The sequence below is a fragment of the Raphanus sativus genome, chromosome 4 (assembly GCF_000801105.2).
Source record: "Raphanus sativus cultivar WK10039 chromosome 4, ASM80110v3, whole genome shotgun sequence".
Classification (NCBI taxonomy): domain Eukaryota; kingdom Viridiplantae; phylum Streptophyta; class Magnoliopsida; order Brassicales; family Brassicaceae; genus Raphanus; species Raphanus sativus.
Genome location: NC_079514.1, coordinates 24,270,324 through 24,293,113, shown reverse-complemented (window position 1 = coordinate 24,293,113; position 22,790 = coordinate 24,270,324). Strand labels below are relative to the sequence as shown.

At 35.1% G+C, this 22,790-nt stretch overlaps 3 protein-coding genes across 3 annotated transcripts; 2 read left to right on the top strand and 1 right to left on the bottom strand.

Annotated features, from left to right (window-relative positions):
- Window positions 1-4,902: 4,902 nt before the first annotated feature.
- LOC108828909 (uncharacterized) lies at window positions 4,903-6,070 on the bottom strand. Its single transcript, XM_018602566.2, has one exon. The coding sequence runs from the start codon at window positions 5,909-5,911 to the stop codon at window positions 5,192-5,194; it is 720 nt and encodes a 239-aa protein (XP_018458068.1). The 5' UTR covers window positions 5,912-6,070; the 3' UTR covers window positions 4,903-5,191.
- Window positions 6,071-12,382: 6,312 nt separating this feature from the next.
- On the top strand, window positions 12,383-16,186 carry LOC130511223 (uncharacterized). The gene is made up of 4 exons (XM_057008114.1): window positions 12,383-14,192; window positions 14,680-14,918; window positions 15,288-15,401; window positions 15,488-16,186. Exons 1-4 carry the CDS (start codon window positions 12,383-12,385, stop codon window positions 16,184-16,186), a joined length of 2,862 nt encoding a protein of 953 aa, XP_056864094.1.
- Window positions 16,187-18,291: 2,105 nt separating this feature from the next.
- Window positions 18,292-21,151, top strand: LOC130511222 (uncharacterized). Its single transcript, XM_057008113.1, has 7 exons — window positions 18,292-18,451; window positions 18,554-18,756; window positions 18,832-18,958; window positions 19,037-19,324; window positions 19,403-19,615; window positions 19,930-19,980; window positions 20,909-21,151. The coding sequence occupies exons 2-7, from the start codon at window positions 18,554-18,556 to the stop codon at window positions 21,149-21,151; spliced, it is 1,125 nt and encodes a 374-aa protein (XP_056864093.1). The 5' UTR covers window positions 18,292-18,451.
- Window positions 21,152-22,790: the final 1,639 nt, after the last annotated feature.

Here is a 22,790-nt window from a genome sequence, read left to right as displayed (position 1 = left end):
AAACATATATGTCAGGTCATTTACCTTATTATGTATGTGCTCATAACTTGCCATGAATGGCTATTATATTGCAGTCCGATGTTTGCTGCAACAACATGGATGGCATGCTGATTACTATTGGTTCCTTAAGACCTTCTTTATCATCAGCTATTCTTTAAACTATGTGCACTGATATGCATGGCCATACCACGATTTTATTTAGCACATCTCTCTGGATGGACCATCCCGACATTGATCATCAGATCTCTTAGACAAGGATCTGGCATAGCAGACAAATTGATGCTGTATTAGTTAGGCAACTAACTCTCACGAAACAAATTCTCGTGTAGCTGAGAGGAGTATGAATTCTTCCTTCTCAATCGGGTACCAATATGTTACTCGAACCCTGGTGGGACTCTCTCTTCATGCCAAGTCTCTACCATGTATACTGGGTCCGAATTGGTATGAATCTGATGGATCCATTTTCCTATGACCATCTCACATTCCAATCTTAATCCGTTGGATCATGGATCTCAATGTATACACACAACTTGTCTCTTGTATGTCTATGATCTTTACGTGATGCCGCAATTTATTGCAGTCCCATCATATGTGAAATATAGTATTTCTAAGAATCAATCGATAACTTGTATCATTGAAACCAATTGACCTCTTTTAGCTGGTTTATTATAAACACAAGGAATTTCTTTTGTAAGAATATATGGACTGATTTGAATTGTTCTTATAGAACTCCTTTACTAAGTATTACTTAGTCTATCATATTATATGCAGCTGCTTTTGCTTCAGTCCATAAACAGCTTAGGAACAACGTTGTTCTTTGAGAACTTCTTTTCTCACCTTTCTGGTACCTTCATTACCTTTATCCAGTGATCAATATACTGCTTACTACATCATTATTTTTTTCTTATGTGTCCAGACCTTATCAATTTCGAGTTTATGTAGTAGCACCTACCACATAGGAGTATATCTCCTTATAATCTATTCCATGGTCTCTGTGAGTATCATTGTGCAACAAGCTATACTCTCACGATTTTCTTTTCCTCACAAGACCTATTTACCCACTGGTTTATGTCAACTGATGGCGCCAATACGCCACTCTTCCTTAACCCCACGTTTCCATCTTATTTGAAATTGATCTATGAATGCATTCTTGTATCCACGTGGGTTCTGATCCTCGTTTATATCTTTAAATTCAAGTGCTACTTATCTTGCGCATTATATCATCTATGTGTCGACACTCTTATGTGGTTCCATTGTGTTCCATACATGATCTAATCGATTTGAGATTTCTTTATCTAGGACCTTTATTATCTGGCAGCTTGGCGTCCCAAGCTACATGATCTTGTACCTTAGATGTTCAGCTGGCCAGCCTTATCTCTATGTCTTTATCATTATGTGCACCTTTTTCTTTTCTTTCTTTCCGAGGATTCTTATTTTTGTGGAACTCATTGGTTTATCTTGTATACACTCTGTAGCAACTTGACTAGCTATGTCTCTTTCTTGCACATTAATTTTGTGGTGCAAGCTGGTTTTTCTTTTCTTTTCGGGTCTAATCTGTCTGGCATTCAATTAGCTAGCTTTGTATATAATTTTCCTTTATTGGACGTCTTAAATCATATTCTTTAGTCCGAGGATCTTGCCAAGATAAAGATGGTTAATACCAGTCTATTTCTCTTTACACTTTTACCAGGTTATTTTTTCTCCCCCTGATGTTGGATAATCGGATTCATTAGTCATGCAATCCATGAACCTGGCCTTAATCTGATCACCCATATTTGGTTCAAGGTTTCTCAAAAATCGTGGGAGAAAGACGTATTCATATCCAACATATATTCCCATCCTCTTTTGAGGTTCCATCTTAGACGGCACATATATCTGTGGTGGTTTTTTCAAAATCTCTTAAGATGGTATATGTCTGGCTCATGACCCTATTCAATATGAGATGGGAATATCTATGCTCATTTATATGGCCTGATGCATATTTAATATTATATACATGTAAATTTCGTTATGTCCCCAAGCTTATAGACTTTAGAGTCTGAACCTTATAGGTAATGGCCTGTACAGCCAAGCTGTGATATCCATGTTTATAGTATGGTCATGTACCACGGGTTTTGTTCTCACTCCCCCTCATGATCATACTATAATCTTTAGAGGCTTGGGACATTATAGCCTAATGAGTTTCCTCTGTGTACATGTTACACAACGTGAGATTCTATGGGATAACTCTTTGTGCCTTTTTATCTTTGCATCACGTTTAGACTAGGATGGCTAATCCAGTCATGCCATAAAGTGTATAATTCTGTGGGGTATATAATTCTGGTTACCATGGCTCTTGCCTCTTATCATACTGATCGTTGGCATAGTCTTAATCAGTAGAGTATGCAGGTATAGTCTTGACCACTTTCTTATAAAGCCTTAGACGATTTTTTTCTTAAATCTGAAGGAACCTTTTGTTTCCTTTGCCCATTGTTTCTATTTGGAAACCATATTTATTATAACTCAATGGGACATGAATTCTTGGTGTATATAATGCCTTGGCAGAGTGACTTTACTCTCGTTTATAAGCTCATATTGGCGTTTTCATTTAATCAAAACATTCATATTATTAAGTAAGATCAGAAAAATTTAGAGCAATAAAGTTAAGCAACTCTACTATTATGAATGACAAAGTGATTCAAAACAAAACACAAAAATCAGAATGTCGAAATCTAAATTTTTTTAGTCAATAGACAAGCCGGCCACACCATCCATTATTTTGGACACGGCTACCTTGGATTCCTCTTTATTTGCTTCAGGAGGTCTCATCTCACTGCTTTTCTTTAGCAATTTATTCTGCTCAATTGTCAATAGGCATGAAAGCATATCATTATAGGTGGTGAAACCTCTTTCTATATAAACATGTCGTGACAACAGATCTCCTGGATTGAATGTCGAGTATGTCTTGAACATTAAATCCTCGTCTGTTACCACTTCACCACATAGTCTCAGTTTGTAAACGATTTTGGACAAAGCCAAATGATAATCATTCACAGACTCAAAGTTCTGGAATCTGAGACTCATCCATTCATGCCTGACCTTTGGTAATAACACCATTGTGTATCTGGATTTTAATTCTATCCATAGGTCACGAGGATTCTCAATATTTAGGTATTGATTTCTCAGAGCCTCAGTGAGATGATGGCGCATAATTGTTATGGCCCTATATACTTCGGATTTCACTTTCAGTTGCATAATTACCCTGAATTATACTCCTACTGAGTCCTCTTGACTTCAGGACAACTGAAGTGTTCATTGCCCATTCCAACCAATTATCTCCAGAGAGATTTAGGGCAGCATAATCCAAAGATTCAATTCGACATCTGAAATCATATCATTAATCAATTCACGATTTAGAATTCATGCAACCAATTCAAACAATCAATGGATACGGTTTCACAAGTCTCTCGACCAAAAACAATTTACTACTCGACCAGAGCTTAGGCCACACAGCCACCAGTATGCAATCAAGGTCACACGACCATTGGATGATCTAAAGACATCCATCCTAACAATTTTCTAGGTGTTTGTGAATCAGGAATCTCAAGCAAATAATTTAATTCAATCAACCAAATTCAGGATGAGATTCTAGTAATTATTTCTAAGTGATTCAAAACACTTCAAACATTCATTAATAAATTTTAGAAATCATATACTTTTAGAAAACAATTTTCAGTATAAACATTTACACTATGTCTATGTGATTAAAAACGATTTAGGAAAAATGATTATAGGGTTTTCTTAGTTAGGATTTATCATGAGTTTTAGTGAATTTTAATTAATTTTTTGAAATTTATTTGAAGGGGTCAATTTCTGACCAGAGACCGAAAAATCAGGTTTCACATAGTTCCAAACCTATAGGTCGGATTCTAATTATGGGAAACTAACTTTGGGGATTTATCAGGGGTTTACATGAATTTTAATTAATTTTTAGACCATTATAAAAATTAGGTCAGAATTAGGGTTTTATAGTTTAGGGTTTCGATATAATCATTAGATCATAGGTTTTGACATTCAAAAACCACTTAGGGTTTTGATTTTAATTGTTAAAATAATCTCAATATGGTATATGGAATATGGAATATAATATGCTTCTAGCAACCTAACAACCATTGATCTATCAACTTAACCGGAAATCAATCTAACCAAAACCAAGTTCCATATTTTAGGGTTTCTATTATCCTAGATTAGGGTTCTTCAAGTTTTAATGGTTCAGATCTTTATCAATCAACCAACTTCAGTGTGGGTTCTCTTTTAGGTTTCAGAATTTTAATTACCTAAACTTTGATGTTTGTAGAACCGGACCACCGAAAGCTGGGACAAGTCGGATTGCGAACTGGATAGACCAGAACGGATCAGGAGCTTGTCGCGTCTTGCTTATGGTCGGATCGTGAGAGAGAGAACTAGGGATGATCGGTTTGAAGTTAGGACGTGGAGCAGCTTCTATCGGGTCGCAAACGAGTCGCGAACGTGCTGTGGTTGCAAGCTGTCGGGCGCGAGCTGATCGGGATGAGAGAGAGATCGTCGGGTTTGCTATCGGCTGCTTGATCGGGTCGGGGATGAGCTGATCGGATGATGTTGCTATCGGCTTATGAACAAGTCGGATGAGAGATAGCTTAGGGTTTGTAATCGGGTTTAGAGAGAGAGAGTAATCGATTAGGGTTTTAGGGTTTAGAAATCGGGTTAGGGTTTAGGGATTTGAAATCGGCTTTTAGCTTAGGGTTTATCAGAGCTCTCGTACTGATAACGTGTTGTAAAACTAGAGATTTAGAAAGTGTTATTCTTATTTATAACATGAGTAATATATATATATATATATATACAAGTAGTTAAACCGTCATAAAAAATAAAGAAAACCTTATCCAACAAGGAAAAGAAAAACCAAGTACAAGAGTAATATGGAAACATGTAGATAAATGGAATGACATGACTAATATGGAAAAGGCTAATCTAACCTAATGATATGTCTTCTTGCGCTTGGTCCGGTTCGGTCTAATCAGATATGGGTCGACCACCAAGTGGTTCCCAACACTTTTTAATTCTATAATAAGTTCGATTATCAAAAAAATGAAATACAGGGGTAAGGTAAGTGGCATTACGAATATCCAGCTTTTTTAAAAAAATGAGAGACGTCTTTCTCGGAATATTTTTTTCAGAGAAATATGAAACACTCTAATGAAACAAGAGGGTTATCTAACAGTTCTTCAGTGGTATAACCGTAGTTTTGAGATTGTTGCTGATCCGACGTGTTTTTATTCGGATCTAACCTAAAGCGTCCCGGAGACTGACTATTCTTCCGAGTCCTTGCCACACCCACCCGACTCTGATTCGAATCCATCACGGATCTATTTGTCGCCGGCGATCTCGACCTTCTTCCGGATCTCTCACCCGGGTCTCTCATACCCGACCCGACTCTCGCTCCAGTATTACACGCTCCGTTGTTTCTCTTACGAGGAGATTGATCGGTTCTTCGGGTCGGATAATTATTACCCGTGACCCGTGTCCGAGTTTTTGCCGGAGATCTCTGAGATTTCGTCTGCTTCTCTTCTTCCTCACCGTACCCATTCATCACATTCATTGAAGAAACACATATCTCCGAAACCTCCGATCCTTCTTCCGGGTCAATCGAAACGGGTCGGTTCATACACAAGTCCGGATCAACTTTGAATTTTTCTTCCTCTGTTCCCTGGATCTTCCTGTCCAACGGATCATCCATGGCTGAGTTTTGGACATTAGGGGAACTATTGTGAAATGTTGTCTCCGACAAGACTTCTTTGACGACCGTTTCTTCTTCGACAATGTCTGTGTTCTTGTTGTCGGACACGTTCTCGTTGGTCCGATCAGCGGTACCGGAGCTAACGCAGCAACCCATGTGAGATAGAAAGAGGGAGAGAGACGATGATGTTGTTTGATCGGAGAAAGAGAGTAGTATTACTCTTTTGGGTGACAGCAAGAGAGAAGATGATTAGGAAGTGAGAGGCTTCGCAGAGTATTTATTGTTGATATCTTGGGACAGTTGATAAATTGATATGAGTGTAAAAATAATACCAACTACCCCAAAGTAGCTTTTTTTTTTTTTTTGGTCAAACCCCAAAGTAGCTTTAATTTATAAAATTCAATTGTAATGATGATTGATGAATAACCCCCCATGCAAATTTCAATTTCTTGAATCTTGATATATTTACGTTAATAAAAAGGTACTTTAGATGTTAGACCAGGAAAGAAAAACCTATTTATACAATAAATTTGATTAGTTGAAAATAATTTTCAAAATAGTTTAGAAGTCGCTAAAGAAATGCGTAAAGATAAAAAAAATATATCCATTCGTTTTTATATAAGTGTCATTTAAACATTTTTTACATAAATTAAGAAAATGACAGAAAAAATGACAGAAATATATGTAAGAGTGAATTTGCTCAAAATCCTAAAAAAAGTTGGATATTAAAGATTTGCCATAGAAGGGGGGGGGGAATGGTAGTGATGGGGGGAAGAAAATTGGAGGGATTTAGTGTGTGGAATGCAAATAGGGTGAGTTTGGTGTGTAGAGAGTGCAATTATTCTATATGTAAACTGTTATTAATTATACCTCTAACCAATAGTATTTGGAATAAATAAAATTATTTATAAAATCAATACAGTTCGCTATTAATTTCCAGTTGAAAGTAAATATAATTTGCATTATAAAATGTCATTTTTGTGTAAAAAAAATATTATAACACTTATTATGAAAAAGAGGGAAAATACTATCTATATATTTTCTAGTCACATGCATAACATGGTTTTAGATCTATAATACCACAAAGATGGTTAATCTCCCTTATATAATATCATGGACCTTTACATTTTTTGTCAACATTCTTTAGCTTCCAGACAACAATTATATTAGTTATAGATGATACTTGGCTCTAAGAAAAACATTTTGACAAAATATAAACCTGTGTAAAAGCAGATGATAGTCTCGTTCTATAAAAATATAATCATGAAATCAGTATAGCTGACACACCAGTTTGGAACTTACAAAGGATCTGAATTTAATAATAGAACTAGCATATTAACACGCGTTAAAACGCGGTTTATATTTCTTATTTTTATTTCATTTACAAACAAATAAAATATATTTTCTGTGTTATATTAATTTAATTAATAAAATGTTTAATTAGCTCGAGTTGTTTTTTCTACTTTAAGTTTTGTCTAGTCATTTTTATTGACAACAACTTTAGATATTTGTATATTTGGAAAATAATTTTTAATATAGTATAATAAATTATTTTGTTTTATCTAATATTGATGTTATATGTTGTGTCATATTATTGATTTATATTGTTCAGACTTATTACAAACAGTTTAGTTTCATACAAATGATTTTACTGTCACAATTTATTAATAAATCTAAAATTAAATATAAAAGAATTATAATTTTAAATAATTAAATTATTTTAAAATAATTAAATTGATGATACTAATATAGTGTTAAAATATAGTTAGAAAATGTTAAAATTTGCAATTATTTAGAAGATATTAAGATCCTGCAACGAAATTTCATCAATTCGGAGATCATTCATATACCTCAGACGTAAAACTCTACGGCGGATAGATTAGCACGCAGTGCAAAAAAATCAGCTGACTTTTGTCGTTCACATGAATGCAAAGTTACCTGATCGGTTCACAGAGTCAGTATGAATATGTTTCAATCGATGTTAAATTTTGCATTAAAATTATTTATAGTGCATATACATTAAAGCTATTAAAAGTTTTATTATGAAAGGTATATTAATTTGTGTAAGTAAAATTATAAAACATTATATGCTCAATTCAAACAAATGTATGTCAAAGGCATATAGTTTAAATTCAAACGTGAAGATTTTGTATAGTTTTGCAAATATTTTGTAATCTTTGATTACTATTATGTGTTTTTTTTCAGAACAGAAATACTGTTACATGTTATAATATGTTATAATGCTTTAAATATTATTACATATGACCATTTAAAATTTAAGTAACAATTTTTTATCAGTAGATAAAAATAAGACTCTGAATTAATATAATAGATGTCAAGAAAACAATTATGTTAATGAAGGTTAGAGACAAAGGGTTATGTCAGAGATCTAAGATGGAATTCTAACATAAGACGAATCTAACGACCAGAAACACATGTTACATCTATCTATTTTAAACAACATAATGCTTATTGGGTTAGGGCTTAATAATTGAGCAGGCCAACAGTTACATATTTCTCCCCACATAAGTTCACACCGACAGTGAATTCATTCCCTCCCCTTCAACTAATTTTCTTGTTGTACGCATTCTGAAACTCAAACGAACTTAAAATCTAGCAATTTTTTTTAATACATATATACTTAAGTCAAGCTTTTGAAGTTTGGTTCCTCTAGTTATATTTACAAAGAGATACTCACAACAACCTCGTCAAATAAGAATGAAGCTGCAATAATCGCAGAAAAATGTAAAGAATTGAAAAAATTCAATTCTCAAATTGTTAACATTCATGAATTCAGAGTGTTCGATTTCTGTCTGCAGGTGTGGATACGGGTTCATGGTAGGCAATGAATGTAGGTACATTGTCTCCTGGCATTAACACCAGACTCCTTTTCAGTACACACCTAACTGCAAATCGATATAATCCGTCACAATATTAGTTTCCATATCAAAGAATTTGATATCCACATAGTTTCTTTTAGAAGACAAGATCTGAACCCTATTCGTGTTGGACAAATAAAATAAGGTTCATCAAAACAAGAATTTGATGTTTATACAAAGTCATATAATTTTCTTGAACTGATAAAGATTCACTTATGGGTCCCTTCCCTTGTTTTGGATCAGGTCCGGCCTATGGTATACATGTGCATTTTGGTAGGATAATTATTTTTCTTCTAAATTGCAGTAATACTATTATAAATTTTAAAATAAGACCCTAAAATATGAATGATTTAACAAATTGAGATCCCAATTTATTAATTATGTAAAAATGTAAGAGGAAAGAATCCAATACAAGTGCATTCTTGAGCACATGCTCAGAGCCGACACTATTTTGGATGGTTCTAGTTTTGATCACATGGTAAGTTACTTATGAAAGTTCAATATGCCAACTAAACTCCAACTCCAAAATAACTATTCCTAACCAAAAGTAAATGAAGACTTAAGACACTTCTAACTGATAATCAAGACAAGGATAAATATTTCATCCAAATAACAGTTCATCCAACAAAACCCCTTGTTCTCAGTGAGATTTGGTGTTCCAATAATCAAATCTACTCTCAAGCAAGTCGACCCAGAGGCGTTCTTAAGCAAGCAAGTATCAGCTTGCAGCCTCCAATTTTACAGAAAAATTAAACCTTTAAAAGCAGCCAATATTTCTGAAAAATATACAAAACCAGCCATTTTTTGCCTTTTCAACTGGGACCTTAAGTGAATATGTGAATCTCAGGACCGTTTCTGAGTCGACCTAGATTCATTTGATACTGTTATGTTAATCTCTAGCGCTAAAACTTGAAGAGATGGAAGACAAAGGGAATGTGTAATCTCTATGTATCTATATACTCCCAAGAAACATGTAAAATAAGAGGAAAAAACCACTGGACCATTTTGTGTGTCCAAAGAATGTAAAGTCAAATATGGTAGAGACCACATATTTTATCTCCATACGCATAGATCCACTTTTTCTTTCACACTCATAAATACTAGGGATGCACTGAAAAAATATCCAAAATTTGGTCTAATCCAATATTCATTTCAATTCGATCAGAAAACCGTATATCAGTAACTTTACGAATCAAAGAAAATAGTAAAATTGAATATCTATTGAAGACGAAACAAATCACAAATACTTATATTTTAAAAAAGGATATCCGATCCAGTCCATTATATATATACATGTAGATAAAATTATACATCTAAATTATATATTTTTATATCTCAATATAAGTTCCAACATTTTTTATTCACTAAATTAATATTTTATTATTAAAAATAAAGTATATAGTTTTTTTTTAAATTGTAATAAATACTATTATTTTATACTAAAGATTTCATTCTAAATATTTTTATGTTTTAAAAAATTAAATGTAATAATTATTAGTTTATTATTTTTTACTTATTGAATGTAATATCCGGTAATAATACTAATTTTCCAGATATCTGAAACACCGAATATTCGGAAAGTTACGGATTGAATTAAATAAAAAAAAATGATTATCAATTAAAAACTGAACGGATGACAAATATTCTAAAGATTCTGGATATCTGATCCATGTCCATTCTTAATAAATACTTATGAAACTACATTTTATCTTACCTTTTACACCCATCTTTTGTAACTATGGGAAAAACACAGAGATGATCTCGAATTATTTCAAATTTTCAACGAAATGCATCACCAAAAGTATCTGTGTGTGCCCAAACTTATGAGACAGTTTAAGGGTAATGGTGCAAAAGCATGTGTGTGGGTCAGTTTATACTAATGCATCACAAACCCTTTGATGTTTTTCTTTTGTTTTGCATTTGGGACAAGGAAGTGATCCAACCAATTAAAGAAATATCTGGATCACATCCCAATCACATAAAAATCTTATAAATGTTGAAACTAAAATTGTTGTACCAGAGAGTACCTGTCCGGTGAATCTAACGGTCAGAAGCTCAGAAGAAAATATGAGCCGCTAGAAAACATGTTAGCAAAACTATATATGATTTGAGGCAAGACAGTTTCAACTCGTGACCTCTAACCCCCTATTATAACACAGTTGCCATGATGCTACATAAAATTATTATCAAATTTTGGACCGGTAAAACATATATAATATTTGGGGCCGGTAACTCAAGCTTCTAATGCTTTGTCCCGTTTTGCATTTTTCCAGCTCGTAGACGCCGTCGCGTACTTCTTTCGTTATTTTGTAAGGATCTTCCCTTCTCGTTCCTAGTTTTCCTGCACCTTTTTCTTTTGTTCCGCCGAACACTTTTTGTAGGACTAGGTCTCCGATTGAGAAGCTGCGGTCTCTTACGTTTGAATCATAGTAGCGAGTTGCGGCTTGCTGGTAGTTTTGTCACTACAAAAAAACATGGATATTGTGACTAATTTTTGTGTCAAAATAGTTTGTCACAATATTGTGACAAATTGTTAACTAACTTGTGACCAAGTTATTTCGTTACAAAATGGTAATAATTTGGTCATAATATTGTGACCGAATGTTAAGTAACAAAATAATGTCACAAATAAGGACGAATTAGAGACGAAAAATTTGTCATAAAATATTGCTATAAATTATGCGATCAAAACGTTATTAATTTTATTATTTCAATGCCTAAAATTTTTCCATCAACGTAGCCGTAATAAAACAGTTACTATTTAGTCATAATTTTGTGACAGAATTGAAAGTAACAAAAAGAAAGTCACAAACAATTACGAACCAGTGACGACAAGTTCAGTCTTAAATATTGTTATTGATTATGTGACCAAAATACGTCACTTATTTAAATGATTTATGTGATTAAAGATGACGACATCAACTGTTATGAAAGTGAAACAGGTTCATCACATTTTGTTATTATTTTAATTACAATTAGCTTAGTTATAGTAAAAAACGTGATTAATAAATCATAAAAATACAGATTATCTACTGCCATAAGGAATTACTCCAAAAAGTCTTTCTTAATTCCAAAAACGAAGCCATTATCTCTCTGTGAACATAGGTTTCTTTAAAATATTTTCAGATAATAAAAATTAAGTCAGTATCTTTGTTGAATCGTCTTTATCATTAGAATGGAATTAAAATAATAACTTGCCTCATTAATTCATATCAATAATAACATGTGATATGTCCTATATATTAAATATTCTATGACCTAAGTATAAGGAGACATGTTTATCTTATGGGAATACAACAAAAAAAATTTTAAACTAATACTTTTAACAGAAATATAGAAACACGTGAGTAAAAAAATACAATTAGTTTTAGTTTTCTAATTAAATATTTTTGTAACAAACACCAATAATATAGAACAAATATCTTCCTCTAAGACGTATTCTTTGTTTTCTTCTTCCCGACCTAAAAAATTCAGCTCATCTCACATGGTTTTGTGAATTCCATATAGCACAATGAGTTCAAGTGGCAATATTTTCTCTTCGAGAAGTTGGATGTATAGGCGAATCAATCAAACGTCTAATGAAGTTTCCGAAGAATTTTGTCAGGGTTTGAAGAATTTCATGGAGTTTGCGATGAATCAACCACTTTTTTTAGAGACGGGCAAGCTTTTCTGTCCATGTATCAAATGTGAAAATGGAAAATTATGCCAAGAAGGAACAGTCTCGGGACATCTATATAATAGGGGGTTTATGCCTAATTATTGGGTTTGGATTTCTCATGGGGAAGACTATGCTATGTTCAACGACAATAGTTTTGTGCCTGAAGAAACAGTGAGAGATGATTGTCAAACAGAGGAAGAGAGTCCTTACGTGGATATGATTTCAGATGTTCAGAACATGGAAGAAGAACCTAACCTCGAGGCAAAACAATTTTATGATATTTTGGAGGCTGCTAAACTTCCAATATATGATGGGTGTACAAAAGGCCTCTCACAATTATCTTTAGCAGCTCGGCTGATGAATCTAAAGACAGATTATAATCTTCCTCAAAATTGTATGGACTCAATTTCACAAATGGTGAAAGAATATTTGCCAGAAGGTAACATCTCTTTGGATTCTTACTATGATACGAAGAAGCTTTTGCGGTCATTGGGGTTGCCATACCATAAAATTGATGTATGTCAAGAGAATTGCATGCTTTTTTGGAAAGATGCTGAAAATGAAGAAAGATGTCGATTCTGCAAAAAAGATAGATTTCGTCCTACTAAAAAGCTTGGAAGGAAAAGAGTTGCATATCGCCAAATGTTCTATCTATCGGTTTCTGATAGACTAAAAAGATTATATCAGTCGAGAAGTACTGCAGTACACATGAGATGGCATGCCGAACACTTGACTAAGGACAAGGAAATGTCTCATCCATCAGATGGAGAAGCATGGAAACACTTTAACGAGGTATTCCCTGATTTTGCAAAAGAGACAAGAAATATTTATCTTGGGTTATGCACAGATGGTTTCAATCCATTTGGTATGTCGGGACATAATTATTCGTTATGGCCTGTTATAATGACTCCGTATAATCTGCCTCCAGAGATGTGCATGAAACAAGAATATATGTTCTTGACTGTTTTGGTCCCTGGTCCTAACCATCCTAAGAGAAGTCTTGATATTTTTCTTCAACCATTAATTGACGAGTTGAAAGATTTGTGGTCTAACGGCGTTCAAGCATTTGATATTTCTACCAAACAAAACTTCTCATTAAAAGCTGTATTAATGTGGACTATAAGCGACTTCCCTGCTTATGGTATGCTTTCTGGATGGACAACTCATGGTCGGTTAGCTTGTCCTTATTGTATGGATGAGACAAATGCATTTCAGTTGAAGAATGGTAGAAAAACAAGTTGGTTTGATTGTCATCGGTGTTTTCTCCCATTAGATCATAGTTATCGGCGAAACAAGAAGAGCTTTACAAGAGGAAGGGCTGAGACTGGTAGCCCCCCTCAGTTGCTAACAGGTGCAGAACTTTGGCAGGGACATGTCAAAGGTTTGCCCAAAACAGCTGATTGTGGAGGAAATCATGGACGAATACAAGGATATGGTGATACTCACAACTGGCATAAGCAGAGCATTTTTTGGGAGTTACCTTACTGGAAATATCATAAACTTCGACACAATCTCGATGTAATGCACATCGAGAAAAACTTCTGGGATAATATCATCAATACCTTATTGAATGTGCAGGGAAAGACAAAAGATGATATTAAATCGCGGCTTGATTTGAAAGAGTATTGTAATCGGAAAGAATTGCATTTAACATCTGATGGAAAAGCTCCAGTTCCAATTTTCAGATTACAAGCTGATGAGAAAAAGACCTTTTTACAGTGGCTGAAAGAAGATGTTAAGTTTTCAGATGGATACGCTTCAAGTATATCCGGATGCGTTGATCTTGCCGGAGGAAAGTTAACTGGAATGAAAAGCCATGACTGCCATGTTTTTATGCAACGGTTACTTCCAGTTACATTTGCTGAACTTTTGGATAAGTCAGTACACGATGCTCTATCTGGTACGTATAGAAACATTCCATTATATTTACATACATGAAAAAGGAATTATAGTATTTCTTTAAACTGTCAGGTCAAGCGATGGAGTTAACTAATATGATTCTATTAGTAAAACATATATTAGAATAAGCGGCAATAGTATTTTAGTCGAGCGTGTGAACTCCACATTACGTTTTCTAGGGTAATGTTGTAGTTTTATAATTATTTTATGGTTCGGGTGTTTGTTTCAAAGGCAAGTTTTTGATTCTGTCGTCTTCTTCTTCCTTGTAGTTCTATAATTAAACTGACTTTTTGTGATTAAGGACATGCAGACTTAAAAAAAAAAACAAAAGAGAGGTAGACAGATTCTCTTTTGGATGTGATTAATTATTTGTTTAATCTCCATGCAAAGCTAGATTCTCTGTAAAGTTCACGTCTCTAAGGCTCATGTTGTTACGAAGTCTGTACTACAACTTATAAAATGCAATGACAGTTAATTTTTTTTTGCAGGGATTAGTTCATTTTTTCGGGATATTGGTGCAAGAATTTTACATAAAGATCAGGTCAGGAAGCTGCATCAGAATATTGCTATGGTTCTCTGCAATCTTGAGAAGATATTTCCTCCTTCTTTTTTTAATGTAATGGAGCATTTACCAGTTCATTTGCCATATGAAGCTCAACTTGGAGGACCTGTGCAATTTAGATGGATGTATCCTTTCGAACGTTACATGTACCACCTCAAGAAAAAGGTTAAAAATAAGGCTAAAGTAGAAGGCTCAATCGTGGAACAATACGTGAATGAAGAAATTTCAACATTTTGTTCTTATTATTTTGAGTCGCACGTCAAAACAAAGAGTCGTACAGAAGCTCGGCATTATGAAGGAGGTTATGATCAATATACACACCAACTTGGTGGTATTCCAGATATGTTTTCCGAACATGGGAGAAGTAGTGGTAAAGCAAAGGATATATGGCTTCAAACAAAAGACTACCATCATGCACATACATATGTTCTGCTAAATTGCGAACAATTAAAACCATTTGAAAGGTATGTAAGATCTATATTTTCTTTACATTTGAACAAGAGTAATTTCCTATAAAATTGGTCTTTCTAAAAGGGATTCCTCTACAGGTTGTTTGATGAGATCATGACTGCTGATCATCCAGGGATAAGTGATGATGATTTAATCACTCTTAAAGAAAAAGAATTCGCAAATTGGTTGCAAAAACATGTAAGAAATAAGTTGTTTTAAAAATAATTAATTTTGTTAAGGTTTTAATTTATCTAAAGTGTCTTGTATTTGTTGGGTGAAAACAGGTGGAGGATAACTGTATTGCTAAATCATATCCGGAATGGTTGCAGTCACTTGCTCATGGTCCAATGATAAAAGTAACTTCATGGCCAATTTATTTTTCTCGTGGTTACATATTTCACACATATGATCATGGGAAAGAAAAAAAAACTGCCAACTATGGAGTTTGTGTGAAAGGTACATCATCTTGTGGATCGAATGATGAGCCTGATTTTTATGGAATACTAAGAGAGATTTTAGAACTCCACTATCCTGGACCTGTTGATCTGAAAGTTGTGGTTTTCTTTTGTGACTGGTATGACTCAACCAGTGGAAGAGGTATCCGGATAAACAAGTCAGGCATTATTGATGTTAATGTCACAAAGCGCTATGGAAAATATGATCCTTTTATTTTGGCTTCACAAGCAGATCAAGTATGTTACGTTCCGTATCCGCGAGTAACTCGGAAAAGAGATCACCAATGGGAAGCAGCAATAGTGATACAACCAAGAGGGAGAGTTTTGGTTAAAGGGAACTTAGATTTTACTGCGATGCAGTCTGAGAATGATTCTCTAGCTATGAATGTTGATTCTGTGCAAGTCGAGACGTTAACAAATCTACATGGCCAAGCAGAGTACCTTGATGATGTCAGTGATAATGGTGAATCTGGATCAGATGAAGGTGGAAATTCAGATATTGAAGTGTCAGAAGAAGAGTCTGACTAAACTGGTCGTTGTTTGTCTTTTATTTTGATTTAAGACTTATATTTCAGCATTTTATTTTTACTTGTTACGTTTCGTTCTGTTAAACAACGATTTTTGGAAGTGATGAATTGACATGTTTACGTACGTCAAACTTTTTCTAACTTTTTTGTTTGAATTTACACATGTTTGTTTGTCTCTTTCTCTCTTTGGTCTAAATCTGATAGAGAGTTATTACAACAATTAGAAGAGGAAAAGGTATCTGAATTTACACATGTTTGTTTGTCTCTTTCACTTGACAAGGGAGAAGTAGAGAAGAGAATGGACCCATTCAGTCGTACCGTCGAGACATCGTCTTGATCACTTGATCACGATAGAAAATGAAATTCTTAAACTGAGACAACAAGGTCTAGTGCCAGAGGATGATGTTAGACTGTGGAAAGGGAAAGAGATATTTTCAAAACGATGTTTAGTACCAGAGACACTTGGGACATAACGAGAATTGTGGATCCAAGAGTTTGCTGGATAACGGGATATGGTTTTAAGGAGCAACACCCAAATACTCTGTTTTATCATGGATTACGATTCATAATCACTTAGAAACAGGTGACAAAGCAGTATTATGTATTGATCCTAAACAAGTATATCATTATCAGTCAACTTATAACTGGAGAAAGACGCGGTTGATACCAAGTCGTGTCGTAAGGTTTTGAACAAGTCGCTGTTGACCATGAGAGACAAAACAGAGACATAAAAACTTTACAGATTAACAAGACAATATATATATATTGTTAATAGTGATAGTCAGCGCCTTCGTATATATAAATATACACATTTACAGTGGTGCATGGTTTGGTCAAGAGCATAAAAGCATACTCTGTTCTGATTTTCATGTAAATGTAGGTTGAGTATCAAACCAAACAAACGTTACATACATAGTACAAGTGTTTTTGAGATGAATGATTTAACTTTTTTTCAAAGAAGAGAAAGAGAGGAATGTGGCGGTGGGTCGAAGAGTTCTAGTATACATTCACTACTGTTTTGTGGCTTGAAAGAAACTAACACATCTCTTGGGCAGCCATTATAAAACGTCATGCTTATAAACTCGTCATGCTTATATAATCGTGATTGGAGATGACTTGTCAATCTTTTTTTATAAGAATCATGGGTTCTGAAGCATTTTTCCATATTTTATATATAGCTTCTTATATAATATATAGGCATGGACACAATATCCGGACCCGAAGTACCGATCCGAAATCGACCCGAAAATCAGGATCCCGAACCCGATCAGACCCGGAGTAAATATTCAAATGGGTTCTAAATTGCTATATCCGAAGAACCGGTCCCGAACTCGATCCGAACCGAGAACCGAATGAGTACCCGAAGATATCCGAAATGTGAATATATGTATAAAAATATATGTTATAATTATATTAATAATTATTTTAATATTTTAAATTAATATTATAAATTAACAATAATAGTTATTTTCGGTACTTTCGTGTATTTTGGATAAAAGTTTACCCAAAAACTATATAGAATGGATATTTTTGGTTACTTTTGGTTATTTTGAGGGATTTAGATATAAAAATTTAAACCGAATCGGGTATTTTGGTTAATTTGAATACAAATAACCGAACCCATTTTAGATACTTTGGTTATTTGGTTATTTTTCAGGTTCATATGCATGAGAACCGAACTCACCCGGACCCGGGAAGACCCGACTTGAACCCGATCCGAAATTTTATAATACCCAAATGAAATTTAATTTCAAAACCCTAAAAACCCGACATCCGGAAGAACCGACCCGTACCCGAATTAATACCCGAACGCCCATGCCTAATAATATATAGTCATGGACAATACTTTGTATTTAAATGTACGAGGTCTTTACTAGTCGATCTTTTCACAAAACATATTTGTTACTTTTTGTCATTATTTTTTTAACGATTGTCATTATCTATGACTTATTTAAGCTACAAATTTTTCTTATTTTCATTAAGTAATTTTTTTTTGTCAACTAACCACACGTCTAAAAATTAGATAGTGGAGGCATGAAATTTTTTTGTTAAATAACCACACGTTTTAATCAAGCCGCCTGAAGTTTTGTTAGTGGATCTGTGGAGGCAAGAAATTTTCATTATTACCGCTTCAAGTGTTGCCAAAAATTTCACGAACCCATTAAAACCCCCCAAAAGATTATCATTTTAGGTATCTCTTTTATCTGTTGCTCTCTCGATCTCTCCGTCGTCTTCTTTATTCAGTTTGTTTTCCACAGTTAGAAGGGTAATTTCTACTTGATTCTGGATTTGGAGTGGAATTGCTAAAACTGTATCAAAGCTTTATTCATGATTATATTATATCTTATTTGATCAATTGTTTTCCTAGATGGCTTCACCAATAATAGGTGGGCGCTCCTATGGGAGATCATCAAATCATCAATTTGGTAGTAGTTCACAAGAACCCCTTTCCCCTGCTCTCTCGCCTGCACCTGTTGCGAATTCTGAACCAAGTGTACATATGGAAGATTCATATGTAGTTCGTACAGATTTGCCCATGCTCCATCATTCTCGAAACAATGGATCTAAATGGTACTGTCCGATCCCTACCGATTACCATCTGTCTCAGACTTATAATTCATAACTAATTTTATTTCAATGGAACAGGTTTAAACACAACACTGAAGTGTCAACTGCAATCAGAAAGATCATTCAAGGTTGTTTCAAAGGACCATGGTACTCTTGGAAAAAAGTGCCTCCTTACTATAAACGAACATGGTTTTCAATGTTTAAGGTATAAATTTTATGTTTCTTATCTAATTCTGTAATGATTTTATAATTAATTCATCATCTTTGCTATACTCTGTTTCAGAAAAAGTTCAATTGGGATGCTTCAATCAACTATTCAGTTGAAAGAGAGTTTAACAAAACTGCTGCCTATCGCCTCAAAGGAATGGTAAGTGTTGTAAAGAAAGGAGGAGTGAAACCTGACTGGATTTTGTCTGATTATTGGACCACTATGCAAGCTTATTGGGCAACAGCGAAAGCCAAAAAAACGAGTGCTAGTGCACGTGCTTCTCGATTGTCTGATCGCAATGGCTTAGGTCCGCATCGACATAGAGCGGGTTCATGTTCCTATGCCAAAGTTCAAGATGTGCTGGTAAGGTTTATTTTCCATTCTTAGTTTCTTATTTTCATACTTGTATTATTTATTTTCTAATTATATACTTGTTTATAGGAAGCAAACAATGAAGACTCCTCTTTTATTGCTGTGATGAAGAAACATCATCAAAGACCTGACGGAACATACGTTGATGAGCGTGCTCGCTTGGTTGCAGAAACTTATGAGAAACATGTGGAAGAACGTTTGGGACAGCTCGAATCTTCTGGTCAAGATAATGTAACACTTGAGAATCTTGACCAGAGTGAAAAAAATGAAATTTATGTCAAGGTAATATTTCTAAACTCTTATACCGTTATAACTTTTGTAATGTTTATTAGTTACAGTGTTTTATCTGTTATACACGTAATAATTACAGTGTTGATTATCTGTCTTGTTTCTTTTTTATGCACGTGTTTATTAGTTACAGTGTTGATTATCTGTTATACACGTAATAGTTAGTGTTGATTATCTGTCTTGTTTTTTTTTTACTAACTACACGTGCATTTCTTGTGATGTTTACAGTGGTGAATACTATTATTTATTGTAGTTACAGTTTTGTAGGCTTTGTTTTTTGTTCTCATGTTTTTTTTCATTTCTATTAGGCTGCTGAATGTCTAAGCAGGGACGTGTCTTTGGACTTGGAGCATTACACAGTAAGATTTTACCAGCTTGTGATGTTTCACCGAATGCACCCGAAACTTCTGAAGAAGTTGAAAAGATAACACAAAGATTGCAAGAGGTGGAAGCAGAACTAAAACAGAGCCGTGAAGAGAATCTGCAGTTTCAGAAAAGACTTGAGAATATGGGACTCTTGTTCAGTCTATCACAAAATCTCAGAGTCTAGACTTGGATCCACCACCAAAAATTTCCACTTTCCATGAAGCTCACGTTCACCCCTTGTTTCTAGTATCTTTTATTATGTATTTTGTTAAGACTGTTTCATGTTTATTTTCTTTGTGAACCTATCTTTGTTATTCGATTTGGATGTTAACTTTTTTTGGTATATGAATTGTAACGTTTTTAGTTGTTTCATCGTATATTTATATTAATATTTTATATTTGAAACTAATGTTATAATTACAGTCTGTGACTAATTAGCCACTTTCTTTTCACTCTGTTAGTCATGATATGTTACAAGATTAGTAACAATAAAACGTCACAAATTAGAGGAGTTTGCGACAATTTCATTACCATCTTTCCGTAGCAAACTACTGTGACTAATAACCGTCATAATTTTGGTCAGAATATGTAACTAATGGGTGACACATATCTGGTAACAACTTGTGACGAATCTGTGGCTTAACTTTGGTCACGGTTTTGCAACCTATTTATGACAATTTAATTAGTAACAAATCGTGTCGTTTTTGTGACTTTGATATTTTGTCACAATTGGTGACAAATTTGTTTACTACAGTAAATGGTCACTAAAATTGTGACGATCTTGACACGAAAACTGAATTGTGACCATTTTATTGTGACTTTTTATAATTTGTCACACTTCGGTCACAATAGAACACTTGTGACGAAAAAATGATATATTGTGACAAATATTGTGGTAGCAATATTCATATTTTCTTGTAGTGTGTTATGCGTACTGCTGCTTTTTCTCGTCGTTCTTCGATCATGTCTAGATGGTCGATCAACAATTCTTCGTTTAGTTCAACGTTATCGGGGCATATCCTTCGTCGCTGGGATGGAACTTCGATCTCAGCTGGTATTACTCCCTTGATTCCATATGAGAGGGAAATGGGGTTTCTTGGGTTGCCGTATGGGGCATTGTTCGGCATGCCCAGAGCACGCCGTTCAGTTCCTCGCTCCATTTAGATTTTTTGAGACCGAGTCTCTTTTTTAGGTTGTTTACTATCGTTTTATTCGCACTTCGGCGTGTCCGTTACATTTCGGATATCGAGGGCTTGTGAACTTCATCTTGATTTTCCATTTGTCGCATAAATCTTTGATAACTTTTGAGATGAATTGGGGTCCGTTATCTGTGACTATTTCGTATGGAAGACCGTGTCGACATACAATGTTTTTTCAGATGAAACTCGTCACCGTAGTTCCAGTGATATTCTGGTATGCTTCAGCTTCGGTCCATTTGGTAAAGAAGTCGGTCATTACTAACATGAATCGTAGTTGTGCCGGTCACGACGAGACTTTGGGTCCCACTATATCCATGGACCTTTTCTTGAATGGTTATGGTGACGATATAGTTGATAGCTTTTGCGTTGGCTGGTGTATCATGGGTGCGTTTTATTGGCATCTGTCGCACTTCGATGCGAACTGTTCGCTGTCGCTGATTATAGTTGGCCAGAAATAACCATGCTTTTTGATTTTGATTGCTAAGGATCGTCCGCCGAGTGATTTCCGCACGATCCGTCGTGCGTTTTCTTGAGGATGGTGACGCCTCTTTTGTGATGCACATAAAGATATGGTTCACCGAAGGTTCTTTTGAATAGTTTTCCTTCCATAATGCAATAGTGCGAGCTTCGAGCCTTTATCTTTCGAGCTTCCCATCTTTCCGCTGGGAGCTCTCCTGTTTCAATATAATTGTGTATTGGGATTCTCCAATTTGTTCTGCTTTCGAGTTCTTTTTGGAAAGCCTTGTGGTGGAACGTTGTTTACTTCGTGATCGGGTTCCTCTTCGAGATTTACGCGAGCAGGTGTTGCCCTTGTGGCGACGCCTGATCGGTTCTCCGAAGGACTCGCCAGGGTTTCTTTGATTTTGTAAAATTCCGAGTTCCTCCTCTTCGAGGTCTTGAATATTTCTCTGAGATCTACTGCGAGTGACGATTGCTCCATTAGTGGGAGATTCTCTTCGCCGTTAGCGATCCCTGTACGAGGAAGGTCTATGCTGGGTCGGTCTATGCCTTCTACTGGTATTACCCCTTATTATGGTCGGATTCGACGTCGATGCTAACGCGGCACGAGGGCGTCTGCTGACGTGTTTTCTCCCCTCCTATTTCTCGTAAGCTCGAACTCCTCGAACTGCTGGGCGATTCCTCGTAGCCACTGCTAGGTAAGCTTCCACCCTTTTTTCGTTTTTGGCTTCGTACTCCTGTGGAATTTGGCTCGTGACGAGCTGCAAGTCGCTGAAGGCGATTATTTTCCAAGCACCGATGCTTTGAGCGAGTCATAACCCAGCAATCAGGGATTCGTATTCGGCCTCGTTGTTTGATGCGTTGAAGCCTAGACGGAAAGACTGCTCGATCATTTCTCCTGTTGGGGATTCGAGTTGTATCCCATGCCTGACCCCTTGCTTTGAGGAGGCTCCATCAACATGGAGTTTCCATTTCTGGGTTTTTGTCGGTAGCGTCAGTTTCGTTGGAACGAGCTCGATAATGAAATCTGCTAGTACTTGTGCTTTCGAGCTCGTTCGAGGTTTGTATTCGATATCATATTCTCCGAGCTCGATTGCCCACTTTGCTAGTCTTCCGGATTTGCTCGGACTATGCAGACCGCTCGC